General features: G+C 44.9%; 1 protein-coding gene across 4 annotated transcripts in view; it reads left to right on the forward strand.

The window, feature by feature from the left end:
* TEX14 (testis expressed 14, intercellular bridge forming factor) overlaps positions 1-20952 on the forward strand; it is a 75605-nt gene that overhangs the window by 47906 nt on the left and 6747 nt on the right. For all 4 annotated transcript variants that reach the window (XM_039321248.1, XM_039321249.1, XM_039321250.1 and 1 more), the window contains 6 exons: positions 1188-1320; positions 3019-3100; positions 6090-6152; positions 8483-8604; positions 11879-12075; positions 19403-19490. In XM_039321248.1, coding sequence (XP_039177182.1) covers positions 1188-1320; positions 3019-3100; positions 6090-6152; positions 8483-8604; positions 11879-12075; positions 19403-19490 — 685 coding nt within the window. The remainder of the gene's footprint in view (positions 1-1187; positions 1321-3018; positions 3101-6089; positions 6153-8482; positions 8605-11878; positions 12076-19402; positions 19491-20952) is intronic.

A 20952-nucleotide genomic window follows, 5' to 3' on the forward strand; every position in this document is an offset into this window, starting at 1 on the left:
TGGGTTACCTCTGTTGGTCCAGTATTGGTCCCCAGCCAATTAATTGGGTTTCCCAATCCAGATGATCCTTTAGCCCCACTTGATAGCCACTCTTTTTAAAAGCTCAGATTCCTTTCTGGGTAGAGTAGAACATGAGGTTTTCTTTCTTTCTTTCTTTCTTTCTTTCTTTCTTTCTTTCTTTCTTTCTTTCTTTCTTTCTTTCTTTCTTTCCTTTCTTTTTCTTCCTTTCTTCCCTGTCTGCCTTCCTTTCTCCTTCCTCTCTCTTTCTCTTCCCTTCTTTTCTTTCTCTTTCATTTTTTTCCTTCCATTCCTCCATCCTTTCCTTCCTCTCTCTCTTTCTCCTTCCTTCCTTCTCTGCCTCCCTCCCTCCATCCTCTCTCTTTCCCTTCCTTCTTTCTTTCCTTCCTTCCTCCATCCTTTCCTTCCTCTCTTTCTCCTTCCTCCCTTTTCCTTCCTTCTCTGCCTCCCTCCCTCCATCCTCTCTCTTTCCCTTCCTTCCTTTCTCTCTTTTCTTTTCCTTCCTTTCCTTCTTTCCTCCCTCCCTCCATCCTTTCCTTCCCCTCTCTCTCTCCTTCCCTTCCTCCCTTCCTCCCTCCATCCTTTCCTTCCTTCCTTCCTTCCTCTCTCTTTCTCCTCCCTCCCTCCCTCCCTCCCTCCCTCCCTTCTTTCTTTTACAAATGACTCAAGACAATGAACATAATCAATACTCCTCTTTCCTTCCTCTTCCCCCCCTACAACGATAACCCTGAAAGTTGGGTTGGGTTGAAATTTCTACAAGGCTAGGAAGGTATTTGATGCTATAATTTGTAGTTCAACATATCCTGAAGCCTCTTTGGGATCTTTGAACTCCTGTTTCAGAGGACACATGAACTGGCCAACAGTTGGCGAAGGCTAGGTTGAAGTGATGGATGGGTTGATTATGTGCCATCAAGTCATTCCCAACTCCTAGCAACACACAATGAGATTTTTCTCAATGACGATCCATCTCTAACCTGTTCTTCTGGGACAAAATAGATGGTGTTAATATCGGATAGAGTTCATTGTGCCGAAGAGTAAGTAATGAAGTTCATATTGAGTAAATAAGGATAAATATATGAACAATAAGACATTTTGTGTTCCAGGCTTAGCGCTTAGTTGAGACAACTCAATTCTTTCGCTGTTGAGAAACTCTTAACTTATCATTTTAGTACTCAACGGCTGAGGAAGAGGACGAAGAAGATATTCGAGAAAGAACGGAGGAAATTTCTGGACAGAAGGAAAAACTGAAAAAATCTCAAGGAATCTGTGATCACAAAGAACATCCCATCAATCCAGGGCAGAGTAAGGTGTTTTTTTTTGTATGTGTGCGTGCAATATTAACTTGTCCTGTCATCTTAATTACAGGTGGTATTCGACTTACAACCGTTCGTTTAGTGAGTGTTTGAAGTTACAGCAGTCCTGAAAAAAATAACTAGTTTTCACACTTACGATGTACATTCATTGTAGAGAAAGGGATTGGAAGAGAGTAAGCAGGCACACAATGGGGAATACAGGTAATCCTTGACTTAACAACAGTTGGCTCAAAGTTACAGTGGCACTGAAAAAAGTGGCTTATAGCCGTTTTTCACACTGTAGCATTCCCATGGCCACATGACCAAAATTGGTTGTAAAATCAGACATGACCCACTTAACAACTACCTCCCTTAGCAGTGGAAGTCCGAGTCTCAATTGTGGCCATATGTCACATAATTGTTTTTAATCCTATTGTTGCATGCCGCCCCAATTCACTCCTTGTGAGGTAGTCAGTTCTGGAAATTTGATAAAATAAATAAATGAAAATTAAATTGTCTCCCTCCAATATATCCTGATTTCCATCGTCTGCCCTGGAGGAAAGAGACAAAGTAGTCTCAGAGGCCTTAACATGGCATTAATATTCACTAGTATACAGTGGTGGCGAACCTATGGCACGGGTGCCAGAAGCGGCACTCAGAGCCCTCTCAGTGGGCACGCACGCCGTCGCCCCAGTCCTAAGCCTTCAACTGGGTTTTATAAAACCTTTTCGCTTTAGGCCTCCGCCGCCGTGTGCAAAAAAAAAAAAAAAGGTTCAATCAATCAGTCAACTTCAAAGATCTTGCAAAGTTGGAATTGATTGATTGAACTTTTTAGTCCCACCCAGTCTGCTGTTACCACCGCAGCCACACCCACCCAATGGGCCACACCCAGCCAATGGGCCACACCCACCCGGCACCCAACAACGCATAAGTGGGTTTTGGGTTGCAGTTTGGGCACTCGGTCTCTAAAAGGTTCGCCATCATTGCACTAGTATTTGTAAGTATTTCAGCATCCCTGGGGGATTCTGAATGCAATTATTAAGTGGGGGGGGGGAGAGCAACCCTTTCCTTAAAAAGATGGTGTAGAAAGACAGAGAGGCCTCTTTAAAAACATTGTCTTTGCAATTTGCCCGAAGCTAGAAGATGCTGCTAACTGAAAATAAAATGTATGCACATTTTTTTGGTCAAGGTAATGATTTAAAAGCTAGCCAGCGGATGTAATGTATGATGTAAGACAGTGTTTCTCAACCCTGACAATTTTAAGGCATGTGGACTTCAACTCCCAGAATTCCACAGCCAGCATTGCTGGCTGTGGAATTCTGGGAGTTGAAGTCCACATGCCTTAAAATTGTCAAGGTTGAGAAACACTGATGTAAGATATAATGATGGGAATGAGTCAGCAGGGTTTGTGTCTCTTTAAGAGCCTTTGTATAAAGGGAAGGCTCTGCTGATGTGTTCTCTTTATTCCCTTTCTTTCTGTAATTAAGGTTTCTTGGATTCTGCTTGTAGCACGTGTAGGCAAGTTGTTCCTGGTGTAGACTTGTATAATATTGTAGATAAACCACCATTGTTACAAACCACTGCTTACTGTGTTTACTCCTGGGTTATCTCACGCAACAAGACTCTGCACGCTCCGACATTTTTTCTTTCTTTCTAGAGATATCTTTATTTCAAGTTCTGTGAGCATGTTGCTCCTTCTATTCCACAGGAAGAGAGTGTTCCTATGGGACAGGTACCAAATATATCCATGACAACCTGCCAAGGAGAGATGTATTTACTTCTGTAACCAGGTAAGAATTTTTATTTCATGTTTAGGCAGCCGTTGAGATGAAAACTCTCTTTTAACACGAGCTGGTGTTTTTTTTTAATGGCTTGTTTTCCTTCTGTATTTACCTCGTTTCCTTCAGCTTTTCTGTTTGTCTTTGGTGAACAGCTTGTGTGTTGCACAATTATTTTTACAGCTGCTCAGGGACCCTTTCATGAAAGCAGAGCATAAATGTTTCTAATAATAAAAGTCTTCCTAACAAGAAATAAATAGATGGAACCCCACACTGTGTTACTAACAATGCCTCTTTTGAGTTATTTCTTGCCCACATAAGGAGCCTATATTTTACAAAACCAAAATGCAAATAGTCCTCCACTTACCAACATCCATTTTAGTGACCGTTCGAAGTTGCAGCGGCACTGGAAAAAGGGACTTACGACCATTTTTTCATACTTACGACCGTTGCAGCGTCCCCGTGGTCGTGGGGTCAAAATTCAGACACTGGGCAACTGGTTCCTGTTTATGACGGTTTCAGCGTCCCAGGGGTCACATGATCTCCATTTGCGACCTTCTGACAGAAGGGAAGTTCGATTCACTTAAGAACCGTGTGACTAGCTTAGCGACGGTAGTGATTCATTTAACAACGGTGGCAAGTAAGGTCGTAAAAACGGAGAAAAACCCACTTAGCGACTGTCTTGCTTAAGAGTGGAAATGTTGGGCTCAATTGTAGTCATAAGTCAAAGACTATCTGTAGCAGGGTTGGAAGGGACCTCAGAGGTCATCTAGACCAGGAGTAGGCAACCGTGGCTCTTTTATGACTCGTGGACTTCAACTCCCAGAATTCCTCAGCCAGCATGGCTCAGCATGGAAACCTCTCCATTTCTCCTCAGCATGGCTGCTCAGGAATTCTGGGAGTTGAAGTCCACAAGTCATAAAAGAGCCAAGCTTGGAGACCCCTGATCAAGGGTCTCCTGCTTGAGCGGGGGGGGGGGGGGAAGGTTGGACTAGATACAGGGGTAGGCAACCTTGGCTCTTTTATGACTCGTGGACTTCAATTCCCAGAATTCCTCAGCCAGCATGGCTTAGCATGGAAACCTCCATTTCCCCTCAGCATGGCTGGCTCAGGAATTCTGGGAGTTGAAGTCCATGAGTCATAAAAGAGCCAAGGTTGCCTACCCCTGTATCTAGTCCAACCCCAATGCTTAGGCAGGAGACCCTATCCCATTCTGTGTAAATGGCTGTCCAGGTTCTTCTTGAAAACCTTTTTTTTTTTTTTAGAACCCAAAGGCGCTTTTTCAAGAGGCCACTGGACTTCCTTCTTTTTCTTTGAAGACATTTCGCTTCTTATCCAAGAAGCTTCTTCAGCTCTGACTGGATGGTGGGGAATGGAAGGATTTATACTCTTTGCAGACAGCCGGTCATCTGCCTTCTTTTAGAGGGTCATTGAGGCCACCTGGAGGCTTGTCTGTGTCCTCAAGGTCACAATATAAATATAAATCCTTCCATTCCCCACCATCCAGTCAGAGCTGAAGAAGCTTCCTGGAGGAGAAGCGAAACGTCTTCAAAGCAAAACAAGAAAGTCCAGTGGCCTCATGAAAAAGCACCTTTGGGGCAACCATGAACTGGATGATTGAGAATCTTCCATAGACACTTTTTTTTGAGAACGTGAATGCCTTTTAAAAAAAAAACCTTTTAGGACATGAAAACATGGCTGCCTTGTTTATAAGCTTCTCAGTGATTGGTTCAGCCCAGATTTGATCGATTGGGTTGAAGTCCAGATGTGGAGAAGCACAACTGACATTCTCACAATCAGCTTGGGAAGTACCAACGCAGCCTGACCGTCTCGGGTTTTTGTGGTAGAAGAAGTCCTCAGCTTACGACCATGATTGATCTCCTTGCTATGCAAGATAGATGAATTGTGCCCCCTTTTACGACCGTTTTTGCCATGGTTGTTAAGCGAACCACTGCAGTTGTTAAGCCAATCTGGCCTGCCCCCCCAATGACTTTGCTTATCGGAAGGTTGCAAAAGGGGATCACGTGACCTTGGGACACTGCGACCATGTCATAAATACTTATATTCAGTGTTTCCCTGAATATAAGACCCAACCAGAAAAATAAGTCCCAGTTAGACGGATGGATTTAGTACCACATTTCCCCGTAAATAAACCCCACCCCCAAAATAAGTCCCAGGTAGACGGATGGATTTAGTACCGCATTTCCCCAAATATTTTTCAGGACACTCATAATATAAGCCCCACCCCTAAAATGTCCCAATTAGATAGACGCATTTAGTACCGTATTTCCTCGAATATAAGACCCAACTGGAAAATAAGCCCTAGCCTGATTTTTCAGGATGCTCGTAATATAAGCCCCACCCCCCAAAATAAGCCCCAGTTAAGATTGTCAGCCAGACGGATGCATTTAGTACCATATTTCCCTAAATATAAGCCCTAACCGGAAAATAAGTCCTGATGTGTCTTTTGGAGCAAAAATTAATAAAAATAAGACCTAGCTTGATTATTACACGTGCACCCAATATAAGCCCTACCCCAAAACTAAGCCCTACTCACTCCATTGCAACTGGTTGCACGAGGAGGGGCGAGGCGCATGGGTAAAAATCAAGCTAGGGCAAGGATGGGGGGAACTGCCCCACGCACCCCACACCCACTTACCTTAGGACACTTGCAGCCACGCCTCTCACGCCGTGCCACACCTGCTTCGCCTCGCTGGCCCACTTTTGTGGCCACTTCACCACAGCTTGTGCGCATCGCCCCCGCCTTCCGGAAGGCCTCTGATGGCGAAACGGAAGCCAGGGCACCGGCTGAAGAAGAAGTGGGCTGTTAAGGCGAGGCGGATGTCCGGACGTGGGAGGCCGGGCTGCGGCAGTCCTAAGCTAAACGGGTAAGATATCCCCCGAATATAAGACCTGGTGCCTCCTTTGGAGGTAAAAATAATATAAGACCAGGTCTTATTTTCGGGAAAACACGGTATTTATTGTGTTTACTCCTCTGCAGCCCTGGGGCAGCACTAGCCGGAAGTCTCGGTGAGCCTGCGAGAGAATTCGGAGCCGAAGACACGTAAGGACTGTTTTGCTTCTTCGGAAGTGAACTGGTTTCACTGAGTTTGGAGCGGGGGGGGGGAACAGGAAGCAGAGCTGTGAAAGGCCACTCATTGGGGAAAAGGTGGATTCAGCCTGGGGTGTGTGTGTGTCCAGTTTTAGCATAGTTTTGCACCAATGGATGTAGCTGTTCTCCCGAGTTTTGAAATTTATTTGATTGATTGATTGATTGCCCGCCTTTATTATTTTAATTAATTTAAGCTGGCTAATCTACCTAATCCTCTTTCCTCTTAGTATTTTACCCACAACAACCCTGTGATGTGGGTTGGGCTGAGAGGGAGAGAGAGACACTGGCCCTAAATCATCTACTCAAATTTCATGACTAATGCAGGACTAGAACTCGCCGCTCCTGGTGGTTGGCCCAATGTCACCCAGTCTGCTTTCATAACTAAGGTGGGACTAGAACTTGCCCTCTCCTGGTGATTGGCCCATAGTTACTGACCAGGCTTTCATAACTAAGGCAGGACTAGAACTCACCGTCTCCTGGTGATTGCCCAAAGTCACCCAGTTGGCTTTCATGCCTAAGACAGAACTAGAATTCACCGTCGCCTGCCAATTGGCCTGATGTCACCCATCTGGCTTTCATATGTGAGACCGTCTCTTGGTGATTGGCCCAAAGTCACCCAACCAGCTTTCGTGCCTAAGGCGGGACTGTTGCTCCCCATCTCCTGGTGATTGGCCCTAAGTCACCCAACTAACTTTCATGCCTGAGGCAGGACTAGAACTAGCAAGTCCTGGGTCTGCTTCTTGTCTGGACTACCTTGCAGGGCTAACAGCTGTGGAGACTACAGATCCCATCATCTCACTTCGCTGGCTTTAAGTGAAAGAAACTGGACTTCCAAACCATTGAAACCAGCCTGTTTGTTGTTGTTAGTTGCGAAGTCGTGTCCGACCCATCGCGACCCCATGGACAACATTCCTCCAGGCCTTCCTGTCCTCTACCATCTTCTGGAGTCCATTTAAGCTCACACCTACTGCTTCAGTGACTCCATCCAGCCATCTCATTCTCTGTCGTCCCCTTCTTCTCTTGCCCTCCATCTTTCCCAGCATCAGGCCCTTCTCCAGTGAGTCCTTCCTTCTCATTAGGTGGCCAAAGTACTTGAGTTTCAACTTCAGGATCTGGCCTTCTAAAGAGCAGTCGGAGTTGATCTCCTCCAGGACTGACCGATTTGAACGCCTTGCAGTCCAAGGGACTCGCAGGAGTCTTCTCCAGCACCAGAGTTCAAAGGCCTCAATTCTTTGGCGCTCGTGGCTTACTCTAGAGCAGGGCTTTTCAACCAGTGGTACGGGTACCACCTGTGGTCCATTGGCACCTGGCAGGTGGTACGCGACCATCCTAGAAAAGTAGTAGCGGGTGAGGGGAATGAGCTGAACCGGTGGCAGCACCACACAAGCCTAAGCGAGAGATGGCTGGAGCTGCAGGGCTGTCAGGGCTCAGGGGAAGCGCCAGGATCAGTGCCGCTTTCCAGCTGATTGGTGCTTCTTCGGGACTGTCAGGGCTCAGTGGAAGCACCAGGATCAGTGCCAGGATCCAGCTGGAGCTCGGCGCTGATCCTGGCGCTTCTGCTGAGCCCAGAAGAAGCGCCAATCAGCTGGAATGTTGCAGCCTCTCCAGGGTCTTGTGATTTACATTCAGATGCTTGGCAACCGATTCATATTTATGACGGTCGCAGTGTCCCAGGGTCATGTGAAGTGACCAAAACCTGCTGCAACCGCCCAGCAGACGGGGGGAATAAAAACCAAACAACCCCCACCACCCCCCCGCTGCCAATCCTCAACAGAAATGCTCACAACAATGAAAACCTCGGACAGGAGGAAGAGCACGGCCGGGCGGGCAGGCAGGTGTCTTGCTCAGCTGTGGCTTGAGGGGCATTTTTTTCAATGCCATTGTAACTTCGAACAGTCACTAAGTGAACTGTTGTAAGTCAAGGACTACCTGCACTCCATCACTTTTTTTCTTTCTTTCTTTCTTTTTTTGGTCATCAAGTTTTTGACACCTTGCTAGGCGACTGGTGGTCCTTGGATGTTGCCGTCTCCTAAAAGTGGTACAATGGGTGAAAAGGTTGGAAAGCCCTGTTCTAGAGTTCTAAGCTAGAACATTCCAGATTGTCTCATAGCAAAATGGGGTGAGGCAGGGGGTCCATATCCTCACAAGTGTTTGGGGAGACGATTGAGGTGTTGGGAAGAAGAGGCTCAAAAAAAAAAAAACCCCAGGATTATGGAGCTCAGCATTTCTGGATAGACGAGAAGCCCACCTCGATGTCTTCTCCTCCATTTTGTTTTGATCAGGTATCTTGGAGATATTGAAGATTTATCTAGCATCACCTGCAAGGATTCGTCGAAGGCGTCAGCTTTGAAAACTCCCAGAAGTTCTAATTCCCCAATTAAGACCAGCACTCCACTGAGCCCCGGTCAGTCAAGGATCTGTGAAAGTAGCGAAGTGTCGCTGATAATCTTCGGGTGGGAACACTGGAACTCAGCGTCAGTCTTTCCTATTTCCAGGGTCTGACCCTCTTAGACAGCTGCAGAAAAATGGGTTGCCTAAGAAAGGCATGTTGTGACAGAGCAGAGGTCTTCAAACTCGGCAACTTTAAGAGGTGTGGACTTCAAATCCCAGAATTCCCCAGCCAGTAGGGCTGGATGAGGAATTCTGGGAGTTGAGGTCCACGTGTCTTAAAGTTGACACGGTTGGAGACACCTGTGACAGAACACTGTCTCTTAACCTTAGCAGCCGAGAGATGAGTGGACTTCAATTCCCAGAATTCCCCAGCTAGCCATTTTTTAAGATGGGTAGACTTCAGCTCCCAGAATTCCCAGATAGCATGCTGTAATGATGATGATGATGATAATGATGATGATGATGGAAGGGACCCTGGAGGTCATCTAGTCCAGTCCCCTACTCAGGTAGGAAACCCTATACCATTTCGGACAAATGGCTGTCCAGTCTCTTCTTAAAAACTTCCAGTGTTGGAATATTCACCGCTTCTGGAGGCAGGTTGTTCCACTGGTTAATTGTTCTAACTGTCAGGAAGTTTCTCATTAGTTCTAGGTTGCTTCTCTCCTTGATGTTGGACTTCAACTCCCAGGATTTCCCAGTTAACCATTCTTTAAGATCAGTAGACTTCAGCTCCCAGAATTCCCAGCTAGCATGCTTTAAGATGCTGGACAACTCCCAGAATTCCTTAGCCCAGGGGTAGGCAACGTTGGCTCTATTATGACTCGTGGACTTCAACTCCCAGAATTCCTGAGCCGGCCACACTGAGGAGAAATGGAGAGATTTCCATGCTGAGCCATGCTAGCTCAGGAATTCTGGGAGTTGAAGTCCATGAGTCATGAAGGGGCCATTGTTCCCCACCCCTGGTATAGGGCAGGGGTAGGCAACGTTCGCTCTTTTATGACTCGTGGACTTCAACTCCCAGAATTCCTGAGCCAGCTATTCTGGGAGTTGAAGTCCATGAGTCATAAAAGAGCCAAGGTTGCCTACCCCTGCCCTAACCAGCAAGCTTTTAAGATGGCTGGACTTCAGCATACTGGCTAGGGAATTCTGGGGATGGAGGTCCGCACAATTTTAAGTTGCCGAGAGACACTGCAGTAGAACTTTTGAACTTCTTGACCCACCAGAAGTGGACAGAGTCCATGGGTAGATGAGCTTTGTCACTTGTGTATCCTGGACCAGGGTTGGGAATTGGGGGTGCCCTCCTGCAGTGGTTCAGCTGCATGAATGCATATTCTGTTAGGATTATTTAGGTGGGCAAATGAAAATTTCCTGCAGGATCCCCTCTATTGGAACGTGTCCTTCTGTACGAGATAGAGATCACCACCACCGTAAGATAATTTAAGAGGTTCCTGGAATGCTGCTTCTTAAAGAACATTTGGGAACTAAGAGAAGCACAATGGAGGGGTGTGGGATGTATACAGGTAAATGTCTTATGGAGATTCTCAGCCATCCAGGTCATAGTTGTCCCAAGGGTGATTTTTCAGAAGGCCACTGGACTTCCTTGTTTTTCTTTGAAGACATTTCGCTTCTCATCCAAGAAGCTTCTTCAGCTCTGACTGGATGGTGGGAGTGGAAGGATTTATACTCCTTGCAAAACAGCCGGTCAGTTGCACTCTTTCGGAGAGTCATTGAGGCCACCTGGAGGTTTATCTGTGTCCTCAGAGTCACCGGAGTGGTGCAAATGGGTGTGAAGCCTTCTTGGAACTGCTGAAAGGACTGTGTTGTAGACCGGAGATAGATAATGCCTTGAGAGAGGGCTGTTCAATCTTGACATAGATGCCCTCTTTTCAGATCTGTACATTGGGGAAACAAAACAACCACTTCATAAATGCACAGCACAACATAGGACAGTGTTTCCCAAACTTGACAATTTTAAGGCATGTGGACTTCAACTCCCAGAATTCCACAGCCAGCAACGCTGGCTGTGGAATTCTGGGAGTTGAAGTCCTCATGCCTTAAAATTGTCAAGTTTGGGAAACACTGACATAGAAGAACAAACCCATCAGGACAAGAGTCAGGAGTCCATCTGCATTTGAAAGACGAAGGCCGCTCTTTCGAGGACAGCAAAGTCCACATTTTGGACAGGGAGGACCGCTGGCTTGAAAGAGGGGTCCAAGAGGCCATCTGTGTCAAAACTGAACAGCCCTCCCTCAACAGAGGGGGAGGGACACGGCATCATCCATCTCCAGTCGACAACACGGTCCTTTCTGCAGGCCCAAGAAGGCTCCCCACCCATTTGCACCACTCAGGTGACCCTGAGGACAAAGATAACCATCCAAGTGGCCTCAAGGGCTCTCCAAAAGGATGCAAATGACCAGCTGTCTGCAAGGAATATAAGTCCTTCCACTCCCCCACCATCCAGTCAGAGCTGAGGAAGCTTCTTGGAACAGAAGTGAAACATCTTAAAAAAAAATCCAGTTGCCTCTTGAAAAAGCACCATTCAGTTGTATACAGCTAGTCTTCAGGTTACTATCATGCATTCAGTGTCATGAGAAAGACAGACTTAAGACTGATCCTCAGGTTTGGGGCTGCCACAGTGTGCCTGAGGTTTTAGGGTTATAATTCATTTGCTTGGCAACCAGTTTGCAATTACAGGCCGTCCTTGACTTACAGCCGTTCATTTAGTGACGGTTCAAAGTGGCACCGGAACTGGAAAAAAAAGTAGCCAGTATACCCAGTTTTTCTACTTATAATCATTGCAGCATCTCTTAAGGCCACGTGATCCAATTTGGGCCCTTGGCCACTGGCACGTATCCCATTTGTACCGTCCCGGGATCGCGGGATCTCCCGTTGCAGTTTTCCCAGACAGCTTCCGGTAAGCAAAGCCAACAGCTGCGTGGTTCGCAAGAAGTCACAAAATGGAGCCCAACTCGCTTAAGGACAGTCTCGCTTAGCAGCAGAAACGTTGGATTCAACAGTGATCGTCGGGCGAGGATGACCTGCGTTTGCAAATAGCTCAACGTTTTAGCAACAGAGAAGCACAAAGCTAAAAGCCAATTCTCTGCCTGAACATCTGGCAGCAATTTTGTCCCCCCCCCCAGAGGTGAACCGAAAGGAGCTAGTTAGAACTTGTTTGAATAAATTGTGGATGTGCGTGCGTGCATGCGAGCATTTGTGCATGGGAGAAAGAAAAAGGCACATTAAAAATTGTTCCGTTCTCTCTTCCTCTTTTTTTTTTCTCCCACCAGTGGATCCACCACCGAAGTTTTCCTCCACCATCACAAAATACAAGGATTATTGTGTGATGACCATAGATACGTCCTGTTGGGCTACGCATGACGTCTCCTTGTTAGGAGTCACTACGTTTCCTGCTCCCTGTGCGAAAGGGGCGAGGACAGAAGAGGCACCTTCTGGCCCACATCCATCAGCTGGGCTTTTACAACCTGTAAGTGGATTCAGGAAATCACGCTGGTGATTTTGGGGTATGAGTGACGTCAGTTTTTCACTCCCGGCCACTGCCTGGGCTGATCCTTTGCAGCTTTTTGGGGCAAGGTTTTTCAGAAGCAGTTTGCCATTGTCTGCTTCTTAGGACTAAGAGAGAGGGGCTGGTCCAAATCACCCAGCCAGCTTTCGTGCTTAAAGCAGAATTAGAACTTACCATCTCCTAGTGATTGGCCCAAAGTCTCCCAGCTGGCTTTTGTGCCTAAGGCGGGACTAGAACTCACCGTCTCCTGGTGAATGGCCCAAAGTCTCCTAGTCAGCTTTCATGCCTAAGATAGAACTGGAATTCCCCAACTCTAAGTGATTGACTCCAAGTCAGCTGTGTGACTTTGGGACAATTACCAGGTGACAGTGAGTTCTAGCACTGCCTTAGGAACGAAAGTCAGTCGGGTGATTTTTGGGCCAGTCCTTCTCTCTCAGCCTCAGCCCAGTTTGGACCTTAAAAGGATGGAAGATAAACTTAACAGCACGAGCAGGCTTTCCTGGCTAAGGCGAGACTGGAACTCACCCTCTCCTGGCGATTGGCTGAAAGTCACCTCGTCGCCTTTCATGTCTAAGACAAAACTAGAATTCCCTGACTCCCACGTGATTGACCCCAAGTCAGCTGGGTGACTTTGGGCCAATTACCAGGTGACCGTGAGTTCTAGCACTGCCTTAGGAACCAAAGTCTGTTGGGTGGTTTTGGGCCAGTCCTCCTCTCTCAGCCCTAGGAAGCAGGCAATGGCAAACCAGCACACAAGAATATCCAGTTTGAATCTTAAAGTAGAGGTCCCCAACCTTTTGGGCACCAGGGACTGGTTTGGTGGAGAGAGGTTTTTCTGCAGACCTGAGAGTGCGTGGTTTTGTGTCCTGCCTGCATCCGGTGGATGAGGCTTTGATTGTTAGTGCGGACCGGTTGCTGGCATGTCCTGTCTGGTACTGGTCCACGGATCGGGGATTGGGGATCCCTGTCTTAAAGTATATGACACAAACCACAGTACACTCAAAGGCAGGGATACACAACCTTGGCTCTTTTATGACTCGTGGACTTCAACTCCTAGAATTCCTGAGCCAGCCTGGCTCAGCTTGGAAACCTCTTCCTTTCCCCTCAGCATGGCTGGCTCAGGAATTCTGGGAGTTGAAGTGCACGAGTCATAAAAGAGCCAAGGTTCCCCATCCCTGGCCTAGACCAGAGGTAGGCAACCTTGGCTCTTTTATGACTTGCGGACTTCCAACTCCCAGAATTCCTGAGCCGGCATGGCTCAGCATGGAAACTTCTCCCTTTCCCCTCAGCATGGCTGGCTCAGGAATTCTGGGAGTTGAAGTCCACGAGTCATAAAAGAGCCAAGGTTGCCTACCTCTGGCCTAGGCCTAGGACGCTTTATGAGTCCCAGAATTCCTGAGCCGGCATAGCTCAGCTTGGAAACCTCTCCCTTTCCCCTCAGCATGGCTGGCTGAGGAATTCTGGGAGTTGAAACCTACGACTCATAAAAGAGCCGAGGTTGCCTACCCCTCCTCAAAGGGATTCAGCTTCCTGTTCTGCAAAGCATTCAGCTTGAGGAACCTCAGCGTTTGGGAGGCACAACCAGGCCTCGCCTTTCTTTACAGGAAGTCCTCGATTTACGACCACAGTTGACCTCCAGATTTCCATCGCTAAGCGAGACGGTTGTGAGTTTCCCCCCATTTTGTGACCTTTCTTGCCACAGTTGCTAAGCAAGTCGCTTAACGTGGTTGTTAAGGGAATCCCGCTTCCCCGTTGACTGTTGTGCTTGTCCGAAGGTTGCCAAAGGGGATCACGTGACCTCAGGACACTGCAACTGTCATAAGTACATGCCAGTTGCCAAGCGTCCGAATTTTGATCACATGACCCTGGGGAGGCTGCAACGGTCGTAAGTGTGAAAAATGGTCATCGATCACTTTTTTCAGTGCCGTGGTAACTTTGAACGGTCACTAAATGGTTGTAAGTAAAGGATTACCTGTATTTGGTGGATTTAGCAAGCTTAGCTTCCCTCCCCTTAATTTTCCTCCTGTCCCTCCCGCTGTTCTTCAGGGTTATCTAGCCTGCCATTCCGTTTCTCAGCAACTCTCACCCTGGGATGTCAAAGCACCTAGTAAGGCTGTATTACTACTCTCCTTCTCCCCTTTCCTATTACCTATTTCCTTACCTTCCTATGACTGTAACTTTATGGTTTGTATCTTATTATTTATGTTGATTGCTTTTATTGTTGCCCTAGTATAGGTTGATTGCTTATTTAGTATCCTATGACTATCGCTGAGTATTGTATCATGATTTATGATGGTTGTATTTTATGATTATGATCATGATATATCACTTGTTGCTTTACATACACTGAGCTTCTGCCCCAGAGACAAATTCCTTGTGTGTCCAAACATACTTATCCAATAAAGAATTCTATTCTATATTCTATTTGATTCGATTCCATTTCATTATTCTATTATATTCTAATATTATTCTATTCTATTCTAATATTATTCTATTCTGCTCTACTCCATTCCATTCCATTCATTTCATTTCATTCATTATTCTATTCTATTCTATTCTATTCTATTCTATTCTATTCTATTCTATTCTATTCTATTCTATTATTATTCTACCATACCCTACCCTTTCCATTCCATTCCATTATTCCACTCTACTCTACTCTACTCTACTCTACTCTACTCTACTCTACTCTATTCTATTCTATTCTATTCTATTCTATTCTATTCTATTCTATTCTATTCTATTCTATTCTTTCATTATCCTACCGTACTCTACCTTTTCCATTCCATTCTATTATTCCACTTTAATCTAATCTAATCTAATCTAATCTAATCTAATCTACTTCTATTTTATTCTACTCTACTCCATTCATTTCATTTCATTCATTATTCTATTCTATTCCATTATTTCATTATCCTACCCTACCCTACGCTACCTTACCCTACCCTACCCTACCCTATCCTATCCTATCCTTTGCCATCTCCACTGCACTCTGCAGGGGAAGAATAATTAAGAGGATCTGTAGACCAAGGAAGGAGATGTCAGCCGTTGCCCCTAGTCAACCCCATCCTCTTCGGATTGACAACTCAGCCAGGCGATGCTTAATCAGCTCATTAGGAGCTGCAGTTTCATCTGGCCTGCGATGGCCTCCTCAGAGCCCCAGCCCGGAAAATACAGCTCTGCTAGAAAGGAAGGATAAATTATTGAAAGAATTTAGGTTCTCAAGAGACTGCTCCTCCCGCCCTAGAAAGGAGTGGGCATGTTTGCCTGAGATCCAGACAGACTCCTGGGAGAAACTGTAGAATAACATAGACTAATAGAGTTGGAAGGGACCTTGGAGGTCTTCTAGTCCAGCCCCCCAGCTATCCAGACAAATGGCTATCCAATCTCTTCTTAATAAGCCTCTCCCCTCTTGGTAGTAACAGTCAATACTGAACATCACCTCTGCCAGAGGTTTGTTGGCAGGGAAAGAAGTAAGGGTTGGGTGTGTATGTGTGTGTGTGTATATATAACAAAGATTGTGTTACAAAGTCTCGTCAATAGACTGCTGGGAAACACAAGTTATAGAAGAAAAGAAGAACAGTTAGAAGGGACCTTGGAGGTCTTCTAGTCTAACCCCCTGCTCAGGCAGGAAATCCTTTACCATTTCAGACAAATGGCTGTCCAGTCTCTTCTTAAATCTTCCAGTGTTGGAGCATTCATAGCTTTTGGAGGCAGGTTATTCCACTGATTAATTGTTCTAACTGTCAGGAAGTTTCTCCTTAGTTCTAGGTTGCTCCTCTCCTTGATTAATAATAATAATAATAATAATAATAATAATAATAATAATAATAGTAGTAGTAGTAGTAGCAGAATAGAAGAGAAAGAACTGGAGAAGATAACAAAATACAAAGACCTACAAATAGAAATAGAAAGACTGTGGCAAAAGCAAGCAAGGGTAGTACCAATAGTCATAGGCTCCTTGGGTGCAGTCCCAAAACAACTGGAGCACCACTTGAACACAATTGGCATTGACAAATTCGCTATCAGTCAATTGCAAAAGGCAGCCTTACTAGGAACTGCTTCCATCCTGCGACGATACCTGTAATACCATCAAACATCCACATCTGCCTATCCCAGGTCCTGGGTAAGGACTTGATAGGTAGACAAAATGCCAAATTCAGTCTGAACATCTGGCTGACTGTGCAATGATCGATAATAATAATAATAAAGTTGGAAGGGACCTTGGAGGTCATCTAGTCCAACCCCCTGCTCAGGCAGGAAACCCTATACCATTTCAGACAAATGGGTTGTCCGGTCTCTTAAAAACTTCCAGTGTTGGAGAGCATTCACCGCTTCTGGAGGCAGGCTGTTCCACTGATTAATTGTTCTCACTGTCAGGAAGTTTCTCCTTAGTTCTAGGTTGCTTTTCTCCTTGATGAGTTTCCATCTGTTGCTTCTTGTCCTGCCTTCAGGCGCTTTGGATAATAGCTTGACTCCTTGAGATATTGGAACACTGCTATCCTGTCCCCCCTTGTCCTTCTCTTCATTAAACTAGACATACACAATTCCAGCAACCGTTCCTTCTATGTTTTAGCCTCCAGCCCCCTAATCATCTTTGTTGCTTTTCTCTGCACTCTTTCTAGAGTCTCAACATCGTTTTTACATGTGGCCACCAAAACATTCCCACCAGGAATCAGTCGGAGCGCTGGGTGCTCCTGAGATTTGTGCATTAGGGATGCGCATGAAACTGAAAATGGATTTTGTTTCAAACTCTGCATATAATGGCCTCATTCAAAGTGTTTCCTTGGGTCATTTTGTACTGGCTGCACTCTTGGCAGAATTTAATTGAAGATAACTCCAGTATAGTCTGTCTTTAAATTCTAGGGATGTTATTTGTTTCAGCCATCAGAATCAATAGGAATTTGGTATGAATCAGAATAACAGAGTTGGAAGGGACCTGCGAGGTCATCTAGTCCAACCCCCTGCTCAGGCAGGAAATCCTACACCATTTCAGACAAATGGCTGTCCAGTTTCTTGTTAAAAACTTCCAGTGTTGGAGCATTCACCGCTTCTGGAGGCAGGTTGTTCCACTGGTTAATTGCTCTCACTGTCAGGAAATTTCTCCTTAGTTCTATGTTGCTTCTCTCTTTGGTTAGTTTCCATCCGTTGCTTCTCATCCTGCCTTGAAAGGAGGTTCACGCGCACACACACACACACACTCAGCAAACAGCCTTGGGTTAGTTAAATAACCTTTTTTGAAGCACTCAGCTCCCAGACATGGGGATAAAAGGTAATTGCACGATATTCTTTCCATTAGTAGCTATTTTATCAGTTACCGAGCACTTAGGCTTTTTAACCGCCACAGGCGAAATACACTCCAGGGAAAGAACAAGATTGAACCTGCTGGCAGCCTTTTGTGGGGGAGTTGTGTGTGTGTGTGTGTTTGTTTTTTTTAAGCCCAGGGAAATAAAAGTTTACAACCACGCACAATTGCAAATCCCACCTTGACTCCTTAGGAGCCCTCTTGGTCCCACAGCAAGGACGGTTTTTCAAAGAGGAGCAGTTTGCCGGGCAGGCAGGTAAGTTCCCAGTGGCAGGCAATTGTCTTGCTCTGGGCACAGGCACACACACACACACACACACACAGAGAGAGAGAGAGAGAGAGAGAGAGAGAGAGAGAGAGAGAGAGAGAGAGAGAGAGAGAGAGAGATATGCACAAACATACACCCTTGCCTTGAGGAGTATGTATGTGTCCTCAGTACAGTCTCCCATTTAAGACAGGCCGAAGCCAGACTGGAGTTATTCTTGAAGAAAGAGGGATTTCAGATGGGAAATAGATCTGGTTTGTGCGGAGATTAGTAATCTAGAAGGTTCTCCTGACCTCCTGCAGAATTCTTCTTCCTCTCCTCCTCCTTCTCCTCTTCTTCTTTTCCTTCTCCATCTCCTCCCCTCCCTTTTTTTCCTCATTATTTTCTTCCCTTTTTCTCCTCCTCCTCCTTTCGTTTTTTGTTCTTATCCTCATTCTCCTCTTCCTCTCCTCCTCCTTTTCCTTCTCTTCTTCCTCTTCTCCTTTTTTCTTCTTCTCTTCTTCTTTTTCTTCTCTCCTTCCCTTCTTCTCTTTTTTCTCCTCTTTCTTCTCCTTTTTTTCTTTTTCTTCTTTCTCTTCTTCCCTCCTTATACCTCCTTATACTTCTTCTCTTCTTCTTTTCCTTACCCCCTCCTCCTCCATCTCATCTTCCTCTTCTCCTTTTTCTCCTTTTTCCTTCTCTTTTTTCTTCCCCTTCCTCTCCTCCACTTGCTACTCTTCCTCTTCTTTTTCTCCTTTTTCTTCTTTGGTTCTACTCTCCCTCCCATGTGACACTGTATACTTCCTCCTCTCATAGAATGGAATGGGAATAAGAATAGAATAGGAATAGAAGAGAATAGAACATGGAATGGAATGGAATGGAAAAAACAACAGGAATAGAATAGAATAGAATAGAAAATATAGAATAGAATAAAATAGAATAGAATAGAAATTGGAATAGAATATGGAATGGAATGGAAAAACAACAAGAATAGAATAAAATAGAATAGAATAGAATAGAATAAAATAGAATAGAAAATTTAGAATAGAAAATATAGAGTAGAATGGGAATAGAATAGAAATTGGAATAGAATATGGAATGGAATGAAAAAACAACAAGAATAGAATAGAATAGAACAGAATAGAATAGAATAGAAAATATAGAATAGAAAATATAGAATAGAAAATATAGAATAGAAAATATAGAGTAGAATGGGAATAGAATAGAAATTGGACTAGAATATCGAATGGAAAGAAAAAACTACAAGAATAGAATAGAGTAGAAAATATAGAATAGAAAATATAAAATAGAATAGAATAGGAATAGAATAGAAATTGGAATAGAATATGGAATGGAATGGAAAAAACAAGAATAGAATAGAATAGAATAGAATAGAATAGAATAGAATAGAATAGAATAGAACAACAGAGTTGGAAGGGATCCTGGATGTCATCTAGTCCAGCCCCTGCTCAGACAAATGGTTGTCCAAACCTTCCTCCCTAGCCAAGCCAACTCCAGTGTTGAAAAAACTGAGGGCCAGGATGGAGATTCAGAGCCCAACCCTGCTTCAATGTGTCAAGACATCCCACAGAGATCAGTTTGGCTCCATAATGGAAGCTGAAGCCCCAAACATCGGAGGGCACCCGGCTGGAGAAAGCAATTCAAGCCTTGCCTCTAACCACTCTCCCTGTTTTCCCAGCTCACCTCAAACTTTAACTCTGCACTTGCATGTTTTTCAGGACGGTGATCTTTGGCTGCCCATCTCGACAAATCGGGCGGAATCGGGGAAGGAGATTCCTTCTGCTCAGCAACATCCACCCAAGAAAGGTAGGGTGGTCCTACAAACATGTCCTAACAGATACCTACGGATAGTCCTCGACTTAAGACCGCAAGGGAGCCCCAAATTTCTGTTGCCAAGCTAAGCAAGGCAGTTTTTCAGTGAGTTTTTGCCCTGTTTTATGACCTTTCTTGCCGCCATCGTTAAGTGAATTGCCGTCATTAAGTGAGTCACACGATTGTTATGTGAATCTGGCTTCCCCCCCTTGACTCGGCTCGCCAGAAGGTCGCAAAAGGGGATCACGTGACCCCGGGATGCTGTGACCATCATAAATATGAGCCAGTTGCCAAGCGAGTGAATTTTGATCTCGTGATACAACGGTCGCAAAGTGTGAAAAGCAGTCCTAAGTCCCTTTTTTCAGGACCATTAGTAACTCCGAACGGTCACTAAATGAACAACTATAAGTTGAGAACTATCTGTATTATTAAATTGCAGGATCTTGTTTTTCCCTCCAAAGTTTTTATTAATTTTTTTCCTGTACATACAGTAATAATTTTTCAACTGACGTGCTGTCTGAGTTTAACATTCACTAATATATATTTAATCCTTTATTCTTTCCTCCAGCCATCGATAAAATAAGTCCCAAGTTTGGTAATATTCTGTTCCTTCTTTTTCTTTCAGTCTCATAGTCTCATCTGTCCATCTCTGCCCATTCTAGTATTTATTATTATTATTATTTCTTCATCTGATGGTATTCCTTCGTTTTCCCAATATTGTGCAAATAAGATTCTTGCCGCTCTTGCGACATGCAGAATCAAAGACAGGCTTTGTATGTTAGTCTTTTCTGGCATTATACCTAATAAAAAAGTTCAGGTTTAAGAGCCACATGTTGCAGGATCTTTGTCTGCCTTTCAAAAGTTTTGGACGGCTGCAGCCTGAATCCGTCAGCAAATACCACTGCACTAAAAATGGGAATTGTATTTAGTTTGTGTTCTGCCCTTTATATTTTAATTATGTCTGACATAATGATGGTGAATAAATAATATACCAGAAGCAATTCCAATCTTTTTATGTACACGTAACTACTGCAGCTTAATTTTAAATCATTTTGTTGTGATATTGCTTTGTCTTTGGGGATTCTGTTTTTACCTCATACCGCAGAAAATCAGTTTTAATATTAATATTTAATATTTATATTTTAGCATTAAAAACTCTTGCGTGCAGGTCGTTCTTGATCTAGGATTGCCACTGAGTGCGAAGTTTCCATTGCTAAGCAAGAAAGTTAAGTGATCTTTGCTCCACCGTTGTTAAGTGAATCACGGCAGTCGTTAAGCTAATCACACGGTCGTTAAGCGAATGTGGCTTTCCCCCAATTGACTTTACTTGTCAGGTCGCAAAAGGGGATCACAGGATCCTCGGGACGCTGCAACCGTCATAAATATGAGTCAGTCTCCGTGCCTCTGAATTTTAATCATGTGACCACGGAGATGCTGCAACGGTCGTAAGTGTGAA

The sequence above is a fragment of the Crotalus tigris genome, unplaced genomic scaffold (assembly GCF_016545835.1).
Source record: "Crotalus tigris isolate CLP2741 ecotype Arizona unplaced genomic scaffold, ASM1654583v1 scf7180000023723.778456, whole genome shotgun sequence".
Classification (NCBI taxonomy): domain Eukaryota; kingdom Metazoa; phylum Chordata; class Lepidosauria; order Squamata; family Viperidae; genus Crotalus; species Crotalus tigris.